This window comes from Thalassophryne amazonica, chromosome 7 (genome assembly GCF_902500255.1).
Source record: "Thalassophryne amazonica chromosome 7, fThaAma1.1, whole genome shotgun sequence".
Lineage (NCBI taxonomy): Eukaryota > Metazoa > Chordata > Actinopteri > Batrachoidiformes > Batrachoididae > Thalassophryne > Thalassophryne amazonica.
Genome location: NC_047109.1, coordinates 106,237,390 through 106,250,957, shown reverse-complemented (window position 1 = coordinate 106,250,957; position 13,568 = coordinate 106,237,390). Strand labels below are relative to the sequence as shown.

Sequence of the window (13,568 nt, the reverse complement as noted above, 5' to 3'; positions counted from 1 at the left end):
TATTGTTATACAAACAATGAATGTTTGAGTTCAATGTTACGAATGTTTCATGAGGTGAAAGCTGGAACAAACCGTTCAATGAGGCAAAGCCGAGTTGAATGGTTTGTTCCAGCTTTCACCTCATGAAATATTCGTACCATTGAAAGAATGTAAAAACATTCAGTATTTCTTTCATATAATGGCTAAAATAGGTCCTTATCATTTGATATTTTATTAATTTATAAACAACAGAAAAGAGACTTACATTTTGGTGTTCCACTGCTGCTAAAGTCCAAATTGCGACGTGTAGTCCAGTGATGCTGTGCGCTGATTTCGGACTTCCATAAAAAAAAAAAATTAAAAAAAAGACTTTGTGGAGTTCCTCAGTCCAGCCAAAAATCACATCAGCTTTTTATTTCAACAGTTCTTCATGCATCCAGACGGCTTACGGTGGAGTGGATTTTGTGTGTGTGTGTGTGTGTGTGTTACAAGAATTAGCAGCGTAAGTTAGCTCAATCAAATCATCGTGTCATTGGCTCCCGCGTGCATGCACGCAACCGGGTCGCTGCTTGTGCGTGCATGTACTACCAAAAATAGACTGTAGTGCAGCGAAAAAAAATCACATCAGAAATGAGTCCAGCTTTTCATTCTTTCTTCCTGCTAACAGCCTCCAGACAACGCAGTGGATTTGTTTTGTGTGTGCATGCGTTGTGTGTGTGCACGCACGCACGTGTGGGCGCACGTGCATGTGCGTGCACGAGCATGTGTGGGCACGCGCATGCACGCATGCATGTGTGTGTGTGTGTGTGTTTGCACTTGTGCAGAGTGCAATGGTACCAAATGTATGGAACCAAACTGCACTCTAAATGCAATGCAACACAAATGGGATGAATTAATCCATGTCATGTGACATACAAAGCACCAATCCACATATATATATAAACCTTTATATTGTGTGTAGAGTGCAGGGTATAAATCAGCCGTCTGCTGCCTTTAATTTGAATAAATGCTCATGAATATTGTTTTCATACCATATTTTTTAACTTCAAATTATCTCTCTCTCTCTTTCCCCCTCCACAGAGTGGTATGGCATTGACATATGACCCCACCACGATGCAGAACGGGTGAGTGCAATGCTTTCTTACTGGATTGAAGTCTTCACTAGTCTCCAATTCCTATTTGCTGCAGTCCTCATGTTTTTTTCTTTCCCAAAGTAACCCCAAACTCCAGTGAACCTGCTTTGCTGTGCACACATCACCCCGCAGTCACATACAGGAGGGTGTTTCCATGCACTTGCTTTCATAGCTAAATGATACAGACGGGCACTGATCTACGAACCTATGCAAACAAGCTGTCAGACATGCACCGTAGGTTCTGATTCCAGAAAGAGAAGCAAGGTGGTGTTGCAGTGCCGCTGTAAGACTTTCATCAGCCAAGGCTATCTGCAGTGTTCCCAGGCTGAATGCAGAGCGCTGAGTGTCTGACTGTTTCAGGGGAAAATTGGAGATCGGTACTGTCTGCTCGGAAAGATGCAGGTGCTGTGATCCCAGGAGAGGCAGCCCTCTAGTTCTGTTTGTCTTTTCCTCCTCCCTGTTGGCTCAGCGCTCTTTCCTCTTTGTATCCTTACTTTCCCTTTACCTATCTTTTTATTTTTTAACTGTCATCCTGTCCTGACCTACACATTTGCTATGCTTGTTCATCTCTTTCAGATCTCCACTTATGTACCTCCTCCTCAGGACACAATCTCTTTTTTCACAATATACTTGTGCAACCTTATAACTTTGTTTTTTCAGTGACCTTTTTATACCCCTGACCTCAGACAAGGGTGCGGCCAGGTTCATAACTATACCGACAGTGATGCAATTATTGTCATTTTGCCTCCGTAGACTGAAGTGTAGACTGTCGGCTTTAATTCATGGGGTTTATCAAAAAATATTGCATGGATCATTTTGGAATTACAACCATTTTTTATACACTGTCTCGCCACTGGCCTGAAGTCTGGAACTCATTGACATCACCAAATGCTGAGTTTCCTCCCTCGAGATGCTTTGCCAGGCCTTGAGTACAGCTGTCGTCAGTTGGTGTGTGTTTGTGAGTCTCAATCTTCAGTATTGTCAACAGTAAGTGAAAAGCGTGCACTGAGACGTAGTCAGGTGACTTGGCCAGTAAAGAATATTCCATTTCATTGCCTTGAGAAGCTCTTGGCTTGCTTTGGTTGTATTTCTGATCGTTATCCATCTGCACTGTGAAGCACTGTTCTATCACTTTGGCAGGAATGGGCTGTATGTATAAAATAGTCCTGTACACTTCAGTATTCATGATACTACTACTTTCAGCAGCAGTGTTCCCAAAGTAACTTTGAAAAGTTACTTCATTAGTTACTTTATATATTTTACAGTTACTTTATACAGTTACTTCATTAGCAGCTGCGGACAACTTGTCGGCAGCTGCTGAATGTAATTTATAAAGTAACTCATAATTTAACTTGGTTATTTTTAAGATTTAGTACTCAGAAAAGTAACTATTAGTTACTTTGCTGATTAGTTACTTTGATGATTTCTCAATCTTAAGAGTAACCGAGTTACCTTATTAGTTACATTACGTATTAGTTGCAAGTTTTCGCTAGCTTCTAAAAAGTAACTGTATAAAGCAACTAAAAAAGTAACTTTTCAAAGTTACTTTGACAACACTGGTCAGCAGTCATATCGTCAGTTAACATAAGTGATCCAGCTCAGGTGACAGTCATACATGCCTTTTTTTTTTAGGTGTTTTCTGACTACGTTTGACCTGTCCTTCCTGTTCTTAGTGTTACCAGCTGTTTGCTTGTTGTAATGAGCCCACTATGTTTCCATTCATGAAAACGTCTCTTAATTGTAGACTTTGACAATCATATGCTGTCCTCCTCTGGAGTGTTCTTGATATGCCTAGATGTTGTGTGTGTGACCATCCATGTGAGTTGTCATTCATGGTTTTCCAGCCTGTTTGGTGTTGTTTAGCTTTTCAGTGCATTTCTTCATTTTAAAGATGTACCAAAAGGTTGATTTTGGTCACTGCTAAAGATTCTGTTCGATGGGTTTGCTTTATTTTGTTTTGTTTTCAGCCAAATTATGGCAACACCAAAATGCCTGCGACATCTCCAGACCTTTCATCTGCTTTATTTACCCTGAATAAAGAGGGAACGGGCCACATCTGACTGTGAAGCTGTTTGGCAGTTAATTCTCAAATTATTTATGGCCTCTGAAAATTGAGACTGTGTATAAAAATGGGTGGAATTCCTAAATGGTTCATGCCTTATTTCTTGATTAAGGCTGAAATTCTTAACTAGTAATACATCTTCACGGACTCATTTCAGCTCCACTGTGGTTATGTACAGAGCCAAAATTGCAAAAATGGGGTCACTGTCCACATAACTGTGTATCTGCCTGGAGATTGAGATTTCTACATGTAATTAATATCTATAGTGTGGATAAATTAAGGTACAGTACAACTTCCATATAATGGATTCAGGTGGACAGGCAAATTTTGTCCGTTATAATTGAAATCCGTTATATGTATAAAACTAGCAAAATCTGCTATATGTATAAAATGTACAAAATTCGTTATACGTATAAAACAAGCAAAATCCATTTTTTTTTTCTAAGTCTGCAGTGGAGTGGCACTTTAAAATCCTAATGCCTGATTTATGCTTCTCCAGCCCATAACTCTGTGGCCATGCAATGATGTTGACATTCGTATGACCCTATTAAAGTTCTCCGTCATGTCTTTATGCAATTCGCTACAGGAGCAGCAGTTTTTTCTGGATTAATTTGTCCTTCAACAAGCTCCACTTCTTTATACATTCATCGACCTCCAAACCAACAATATGTTACGTATAATTTTCCTCCATGAATTGTGGGTTATTTGAGAGTCTTTGTAGTTTTTAGACTCCGTGTTGTGAAGTTGGTCATATTTGCGGACTTTTCTGCCAAACATATTTGAGCCACGATCTAACTGTAATCGGTGCATGTACTGCAAAAACTTTTAAAATATAACGGGAGAAGAAGGATTTAAAACATAAAGGTGACAAATCACAGCCCTTGCGGTCTCAGTCATTTAGCAGGTGCACATCAGGCTCTGGGGAGGGTTTGCAGCCAAATACTACAGTGCAGGCAACAAGCAGCATTTTGTTAATAATCACCAGCCTTAAATTACACCCTGCCTCATTTAGGTGCTGGGTCTGAGCATGGTTTGAAAAAAATAAACAGTTGGGCTTTAAATCAAGGAAATATGGTACCCACTGTCCACAAATCGGCGAGTGTCAGTGGTGAACTTCATTTCATACCTCTGTTGCGGCTGGGCACACCCAGACTGCTCTGTCCGGTGCATGCGACAGGTTTTTTTATTTTTTTTTTATAGAAAATGCATTATGATTGGGCAGTGTCAGGACGGGAGGGAGCCCGTCACCAGGAGCGGCTGGACCCGCAATGCAAACCCCCAGACAAGGCTTTGGTGTGGGAGAAATCATGGTCTTTATTCCAGGCTTGGTTTTGGTACACATGTAATCAGTCAGCATGGCAGAGGTACAAGCAGGATCAGGCTGAGACGCAGTCACAAACGAGCAGGGTTCAGAGGCACGAGCAAACTCAGACATCCGGGATGAAGCAAAAGGCATGGTCGAGGTACAGAGCAAAGTTCAGAACACGGCAAGACAAAAACAGGACTGTGAGGGGCGCTGGAAAAAGTACAAAGACTACAATCTGGCGAAGAAGTGAAGGACTGTGTAGTTTAAATACTTGTGGACTAATTAAGGAGAAATGAGGGACAGGTGGTGTAAATGAGGTGCACGTGAGGAACAATCTAGAAGGGGTGTCGCTTCTGGCTAAAGAGTAAGACAGGGCAAAAGTGTGAGGAAGGGAGTGAGCAAAGTGGCGTGATGTAATAGACAAAGACACGGGAGCAGGTGCAAGAGTGTGAGTGAACAGAAACAAACAGCAAAAGCAGAACAGAGTAAAATGGAAATCAGGGTCAGAATGAAATACAACAACAGGAACCAAAATCAAACATGAGCGTAAATACAAGAGCAACTAGAACTAATCAGAAAATCAATACAAAAGCAGAATCAAACAGGAACAGACTAATCAACAGAAATCAAAACCCGATAAAAGTATAACAGAAAACATATACAGATGAAAGCTAAATGAAAAACAATGAAAACACAAACTGGCTGAACAAAACTAGAACAGAACTTGACAAAGGCTAAAGTATGGAAAGTAACAAAGTGATAGGAAAAACATAACAGAATAACTCATGATGAAAATCATTACCGATAAACAGAAATTGCAATACATAACAAATGTAACATGATACTGACGATAAATAATAACAAAACCCTGTGACTAAAGCATAATATAATAAATGTGATAAACAATGAAACTAAGACTAAAGTAACTAAGGGACCAAGAGTGAAAGCAAATAATAAACAATAAAGCAAAACAAAATATGTGGCAAAGAAAAGATACACAGAGAATAAATGAAACAAAAGCAAACATAACATGAACATGACAATGATAATAAGACATGGCATAGAGGCTCAGAACATGGAAAAAAGGTCCAAAATCATAACAGCTGGCCCCAAGAGGGCCAGACCATGACAGGCAGGGCGTTTTCCGTTCTGTTTTCCGCAAAAATCCATTATACAAAAACTGGCATATACAGTGTTTATTACATCGAAACCATACAAAAGAACTGGGACTTTTACTTTTATCTGGTGAGTGCGAATATCTGGTTTACATGATGACGGTTTAGGCAAGTTTTACTATATTCATAATTTCTGACCTATAAAGTGAAGTACTGAGGCAAGTCGAGGTTTTTGCTTACTATTCAGCTTGTTTTTGGGCGTCTTTCTTCTCTGTCCCTGTCTCTGCACATCCCGCTCTTCCACTGGTGTTTTTGTGTGAATGCGACTTTGTACGATTGCACTGCTTTGCCCTGTCTGACCCCTCCTCCGAGGTTATTGGAGCCCCTTCTGGCGAAGTGACTGTGAAATGCTAATGTGGCTAATTAGTGAAGCAAAAAGCAGGAGGGAGGGGAGTTGAATAAAGGAGGCGGGCCAGGCAGGGTCAAGAGGAGGGCAAAGGCAAGAATAAAGTCAGCCCAAGGAGAGGGGAATGGGACGAATCAATTACAGGTTTCCAGTTCCCTTTGAGCCTGAGGACAGCTGCTTTTAGAGGTCTGATGCCAGTCTGATCTTATTGGAAACATGTGTCCCAACGAGACAGACTCCTCCGGCTTGTAGCCCGTCCTCTCTTTAATCAGAACATTCCCTTCTCTGGGTCTTTTTTCCTCCTCCTCTCCATCTGGACTCTTTCTCTCTGCTTCCCCGTCCATTTCTGTCTTTCCCTGTTTTTGCCTCTCATCTTCCAATTCTATTTCTCACACGCGCACGTATACGTATTTTAGCATGCATGCTCACATTTCAAAACTGATCATCACTGAGGTCGAAATGAAATCATTTGCTAATTTTTTAAGGACGTACCTCTGACAGCGTGGCTCGGCCGCATCAGGGATTCACTAAGAGGTTTTAAATTCAATCCCTTAGCAACAATGTCTGCAATTACATGTTTAGTGTATTGTTTAGACAGGCGCACTACACTCCGTATTGACAGCGCGTGGCTCAGGGCTAATAGCCTGCATCAATAACCTTGGATCTGTCCTCTACCTACTATTTCTCTCTTTCAATACACGTCACTGTAATGAAAAATACAATAAACACAATCAGAGAACCATATTGAATAACCTGGCAGGGTTATCTCATTTGTATTCATCAGTGACAGTAATTCGCTATCTCTAATGCAAGTCATACATTAATTGTACAGTCCCCAACCCCCTTAAAAACAAAAAGGATTCATAGTGCTGCACGATCTGTCAAGTAAGATTTTTCGTTTCTTGTCTCTCATCATCACTGAGACAAATACGTTCCATTTCTCTGCCCAAACCTCTCACTAGTGTTGTCTCAGGTTCATATGCTTTACTATATGTGTAGTGTACAAAGTAACAGCAGTGTGTTTAAAAAGGTGAGTAAAGCTAAAAATCCTCGTAATAGCTTTTGTTTCCTTTCCACCAAATACATTGGGAAAGCTGCACATTCTATTCCAAATCAAAACAAGAAAAAGTGATCAAATTTGTTATTACTTTACAGAAAGTGAAGAAAAAGGTATGTTAGGCTGTTAAAAAATAATAAATGTTTGTATTTCTCTTTACAAACTCAAACATTTACTGTATAAACTGAAAAATGCTTGAAGATTTATCTTTCCTGTGAATCACTGAACAAACAGCAAACAAAATACTAAAAAATGCTTCATTTGAAGCTGTAATCAGCTATTAAAGAGACCAGTAAGACCATTTTAGATTCTTCTGGAAAATTTAATGCATTTACACCTGTTTACGGACTTAACTAGAAGTCTAAATGGAGGCATTCTCCATGAGAGAACTGAAAAAAATGCTTCCAAATTAGAACTGAATCCAAAATGGAAATTACCAGATACCTGTGAAAAAGCAAGAAGTTTTGTTCTGGATTTTTGTTATGCTTTTAGGTTCTAGTCTCAACACACTGTTTTCATTGGCGATGATTAACGGAGAAGATCAAGTCAATTCAAGTCTGGCAGCATGCGCTGGTGCTGCGCTTTGCCAGATCCATGACATCATGGAACTGTGTTGGCTCCTACATGGCAACCACCCAGACAGACAGACTGGTCCATCCCCTCTTATCTAAAACAACAATGCACAGTGAGGAAAATAAGTATTTGAACACCCTGTGATTTTGCAAGTTCTCCCACTTAGAAATCATGGAGGGGTCTGAAATTTTCATCTTAGGTGCATGTCCACTGTGAGAGACATAATCTAAAAAAAAAACAAAAAAACAAAAAATCCAGAAATCACAATGTATGATTTTTTAAATCTCTGTGCTGGATCATGCATAGAGAAATGAGCCACATGGCCAGAAGCGAAATCATAGACTCCACAGGCACCTTGACACTTCCACGAATTTGATCCCGGCACTGGCATGCCTCGTAAACTGTGCGTGAACCTTGCATGGCTGCATGCCAGTGCACAAAGAAAATTTTGAAATGTTCACAATTTCTAGCATACATTAATTTCATGCCACCTGCATGAGCTAGTGAACATTGTGCAACCTATTTGAAAACACTGCGTGTCAATGCATGTCACTGCGCACAGGACATCTGAATTATTATGACGAGATGTTATATCTATAATAAACATAACTTTACAAATACATTGTCTAACTCATGAGAAGCTGTTTTATCAATCCATTACATTATGTATATTACAAATAATTACCTATGAGACAAGAATCCATATGCGTTCTCCGCCGCACGATGAGCATGAGGCAACCTGCAGCTGTAGACAGTTTCTCAGTGATTCTGGGAGAGATGAGAGAATGGTTTCATCAGACAAGTTCTGAGAGCAAATACGTCATTGGCTATTAAATTATTATTTTGTATAGCGTGGTGGTAAGCAGGACAAAGTGGGATGCATTGGCACAACGAATTGCGTGGCAGTGTGGGGATCAAATTCATGCAAGTGTCGGTGCTTTAATTCGCTTCACGTTATGAAACACCAGCACCTACAGGCCTCAGGGCCTACATACGTAGGACTTACTTTCTACTTACTTTGGAACTGAAATGAGGAACCGTTAGTAGCTTTTAAAACAACAACAAAAAAATAGCTTAAATTTTTAGTTTGTTTTGTTGAAATATATAAAATTTAAATGACAACTAACCCTACAAACCTACCCACATATTTAACACAGAACATATGTACAGTACACAGGTGATTTTTGCAGGTACTGATCCAAATGTTGTCAAGCGAAAATATTCAGTTCTAATAATTTGTTAGAATTCTGTCTGTGGTTTCAAATAAACACACTCATCTATTATTGTTTTAAAAGGGAAATGTCACATTTGTAGCCTTGGTCTTGATATTCTACTTACACACTAAGTAGAGCAAAAAAATTCAGCAGGGAAACTGGTGTCTGTGTGACACACAGTCACACACTATAAGGCTTATCTCAGGTAGCTGCAGAGCGACTTCATCTACGTGGCTGCAGCAATTCAAAAATAACTGAAGGCTTGCATCTGGCAGACCATTTCTTTCTTTTATTTTCCTGGATTTAAAAAAAGAACAGAGAACAAAAAAGGTCATAAATCTCAGATGTATCCAACTGAATCTTACTTAACCATTTCTACTTTCTATCATTTATCTGGGGTTGGTCACAGTGGCAGCAGGCTGGGTAAGGGAGACAAGATGTCAAACTCTGCCACCACATCTTCTGGCTTCTCCAGAGGGATCCCAGGCCTGACGGAATGTGGAATCCCACCTGTGTGTTCTGGGTCTTACCTGGGCCTCCTCCCAGTTGTGGAAGCCATGAAAACATCCAAAGGAAGGTGTTCAGGGAGTTGAGTCCTGCTCAAATGGCTTTTTACAAAGTAGTTTCAGTCCGATGTCCTTTCATGAGGTCAAAGAACCTCATTTTGCTCCTCCACAGGAGCCCAGCCACTGTACAGTGGAAACTTTTTTTTTTAGCACAGTTGAATTAATTTCTGTCCTTTTTTAGTTTTGGTCACTACCTAAAGTGTTTGACCTACCTACCTAAAGTGAAAACACAGCTTCTCTTTCAAAACAGATCTGCATATTACTACTGGCACATTCCGAATCCACATCAGTCTCATGTTCTGTAAGGAGCTGGCCTGTCAATATACAGTATAGACCTGGGTTCGAATCCTACTTAATGGGATGGCAAAGGCTCACCCATTGATCAGCTCCAGGATGATCAAAGACAGTCTGGAGTTACCTGTAAGTGCTGTGACAGTTAGAAGACGCCTGTGTGAAGCTAATTTATTTGCAAGAATCCCCCACAAAGTCCCTCTGTTAAATAAAAGACATGTACAGAAGAGGTTACAATTTGCCAAAGAACACATCAACTGGCCTAAAGAGAAATTGAGGAATATTTTGTGGACTGATGAGAGTAAAATTGTTCTTTTTGGGTCCAAGGGCCGCAGACAGTTTGTGAGATGACTCCCAAACTCTGAATTCAAGCCACAGTTCACAGTGAAGACAGTGAAGCATGGTGGTGCAAGCATCATGATATGGGCATGTTTCTCCTACTATGGTGTTGGGCCTATATATCACATACCAGTCAAACCAGTCATATGTCAAAATACTTGAAGAGGTCATGTTGCCTTATGCTGAAGAGGACATGCCCTTGAAATGGGTGTTTCAACAAGACAATGACCCCAAGCACACTAGTAAACAAGCAAAATCTTGGTTCCAAACCAACAAAATTAATGCCTCACAGATGTGAAGAAATCATGAAAAACTGTGGTTATACAACTAAATACTAGTTTAGTGATTCACAGGATTGCTAAAAAAGCATTTGAACATAATAGTTTTGAGTTTGTAGCGTCAACAGCAGATGCTACTATTATTGTGAACACCCCCTTTTCTACTTTTTTTTTTACTAATAGCCCAATTTCATAGCCTTAAGAGTGTGCATATCATGAATGCTTGGTCTTGTTGGATTTGTGAGAATGTACTGAATCTACTGGTACCTTGTTTCCCATTTAACAATAAGAAATATACTCAAAACCTGGATTAATCTTTTTAGTCACATAGCACTACTATTATTATGAACACTACTGTATGTCATTTTGTGCACATCACCTCAATACAGGAATACAGGCAGGAGTGGTGGCCAAGCGGTTAATGCACTTGGTTTCAGTGCAGAAGGTTCCGGGTTCAAATCCCACCCCTGTCACATTTCTCCATGTAATGTGGAGTTGCGTCAGGAAGGGCATCCGGCGTAAAACCTGTGCCAATTCAACATGCAGATCCACCTTGGATTTGCTTTGGCGACCCTGAGTGCAAACAAAGGAGCAGCCGAAGGGACTTACCTACCTTTTTACCTCAATACAGGAATTGAAATTGATTATGTCATGATGCTGCTCAAGCATTTGTAACTGTCCACTGTGCTGATCTTCTGACTGGTAATATACAAGTTTCTCATTTGTATACTTTTACCATATTTTCCAAAATGTATGTGTAGTGTCTCTCTGGTAAATATATACTTTATTTTCCAGAACCAGCTTGCTCGCTGTCTTTCCCAATGCTGCAAGGTGGAACTGATTTCACCTTAATGGTAATGTGTTACAGTGGTGGGCACAGTTCCGATAATCTGATAACCAATAATTATCGAAAATAAAGTTTTCATTATCACATTATCTTTTCAGATAACTTTGAAAACCATTATTGGACTAATTATCTTCTGATAAGTTTTTGTCTGATAATTTTTAGACCGTTAACATGATGAACAAAGGTGAACAGATGTGTAGTTCTACCCTCTGAAAACAGAGGAGCACTGCTTCTAGAAGAAACCACTCTAATCCTCTGCAAGTAAAGGAGAACTGGTCACAAAAAAACCTCATTTCTTTTAACCCCATACTGATACGCGGCCAATATCACCCAAGTCATCCAGATGCATACATTTTTAACTTATGGTTCAAATTTTAACCAACGTATTTTGGACAAGTTACTTAAATTAATGTCATGTCTGAAGTTTTATAAAGTGAAAATATCATATGTAATGTAAAGTAATGCGCTAATTTTTAAGGTTTTAACACTAACACTATTCTATCAGTATTCATTTTATTTATACACCAAACCATAACTCAGCACTGCTTTATTTTCCAAGACCTTGGCCTGACGGCAGTGTTGTGATTGGGTAGAGAGTTGAGCTTTGTGGCTCCTCCCAGTTGCTTCTGTGCTGGAAGCCATGTAGTAAACTGGAGCTTCCAGCAGGGGGCAGGATGGTCAAAGACAGAAGTGCTGACTCATTGTTTGGGTCTGTTGTCGCTTTTGATGCTTCCAAAAGCGATCGTGGCGTTAAAACTCAAAATCAGCTTGTTAGTAGTTGCAAGTGTACCGGAGACAATACTGGAATTTATCGGTCATCGGTTATCTGTAACTTCCGATACATTTTTGGGTGGTTTATTGTTTTATTTTTATCGAAGATAACTTTTCAGTTATCTGATTATCTGTTATTGAAGTTAATTTTTTGGTTTTCTGTGCCCACCACTGATGTGTTACAACTATGCCTGGTAGTAAACAAATTTGCAGCAACACACCTTTATTTTTTATTAAACGTGGACATTTTATGTCTCACCATTAACCGTTATTTTTTTCCATCCCAAATAAATCTGGATAATCCATTCGTCCCAAGATGTTGTTTATCTGGTGTTGCAGCTGGGCTGACTGGAACAAATACAAATGTTTTGGCAACACTTTCTTTTTATCACTTCAATTCTCAAACTGAAGTGTAACACAAATGTGGACCTCACAACTGATTCTGAAACCACAAAAATGTGCAATAAGATTGGGGATGCTGACAACCTGTTTGTTTGCCCCTTGATAGAATGCTGTTTGTGCCTGAGAGCTGAGCAAAACCATTTTTAGGTCTGCTTTTAGGTCTGTTTCAAGCTTAGTGGTCATTTCAGTTTCGAGAAGAGCGTGTGTAATCTATATTGCCATGTTGTACCAAATATAAGATGCCCCTGACTATAATGCAACACCCCTTTTTCAAGACATATTTTAAAAAGAAAAAAAACTATTTTAATGAAGAAAATGCTTTTATTTGAAAATAACTAATAAAAGCTCAGCTGTCATAGAGCCCCTCATTTATTTTGATCAACCACATACTGACACGTCCCCAACATTTTTAAGATGGCCTTTTTTGTGCTTTTAGTCAGCTTCTGAGATTACATTCTCACAATGTATTTCTTGACTCCTTGAGAGTTGTTTGATGATTCTGCTGCATTTTTCACAGTGAGCCGCACTTTTGCATCACAACACCTAAGTTTCTGGTTAACTTGCCCAACTTTTGAGGTGCTCTCTTTTACAGGGTGATCACTGTGTCCCTGTCATGCAGTGCTGTAAGCGCAAGGGTCAGGTCACTTCAGCTATGAGAGGCACACTTGTTCCACTCGTATTGGGTGCCACCTACTGTTGTGGATGATTATGATGTGTAAAAGTCTAATCCTTGGATATTAGACAGCCCCTTTTTTCAGATTTCCATGAAAAAATATTGTTTAAGAACAACGGGGTATATTGACTTTAAAACAGAAATCCACTAACAGAATCTTACATATATGTTAATAAATTATATTAAATATAGCACAATTTGCTTTTAGAAGTAAGCAAATAAATAAGCAGTAAATTTGTGTTTGGTTTTTCCCCAATTTTATTGATTATCCAGTTAAGCAACATTTATTATGCAGCAAGTACTTTTTATATACCCATGTCAGACTGAAACATAGGGGAGTCTCTCTCTCTCTCTCTCTCTCTCTCTCTCTCTCTCTCTCTCTCTCTCTCTCTCTCTCTCTCTCTCTCTCTCTCTCTCTCTCTCCCCATTATTCAGTCAACAGACACTTTCATATTGATCGGGCACAGCAACACGGCCTGGCGGATGAAACATGTCCTCTTTAGGTACACAATGATAAATAAAGCACTGTGAGCTACAGCCTTGCACTGTTGCAGGG

General features: G+C 39.7%; 1 protein-coding gene across 4 annotated transcripts in view; it reads left to right on the top strand.

The window, feature by feature from the left end:
* The window catches only part of LOC117514716 (RNA-binding motif, single-stranded-interacting protein 3-like), a 459,452-nt gene that overhangs the window by 380,930 nt on the left and 64,954 nt on the right, over positions 1-13,568 (top strand). For all 4 annotated transcript variants that reach the window (XM_034175281.1, XM_034175279.1, XM_034175282.1 and 1 more), the window contains exon 8: positions 1,060-1,103. In XM_034175281.1, coding sequence (XP_034031172.1) covers positions 1,060-1,103 — 44 coding nt within the window. The remainder of the gene's footprint in view (positions 1-1,059; positions 1,104-13,568) is intronic.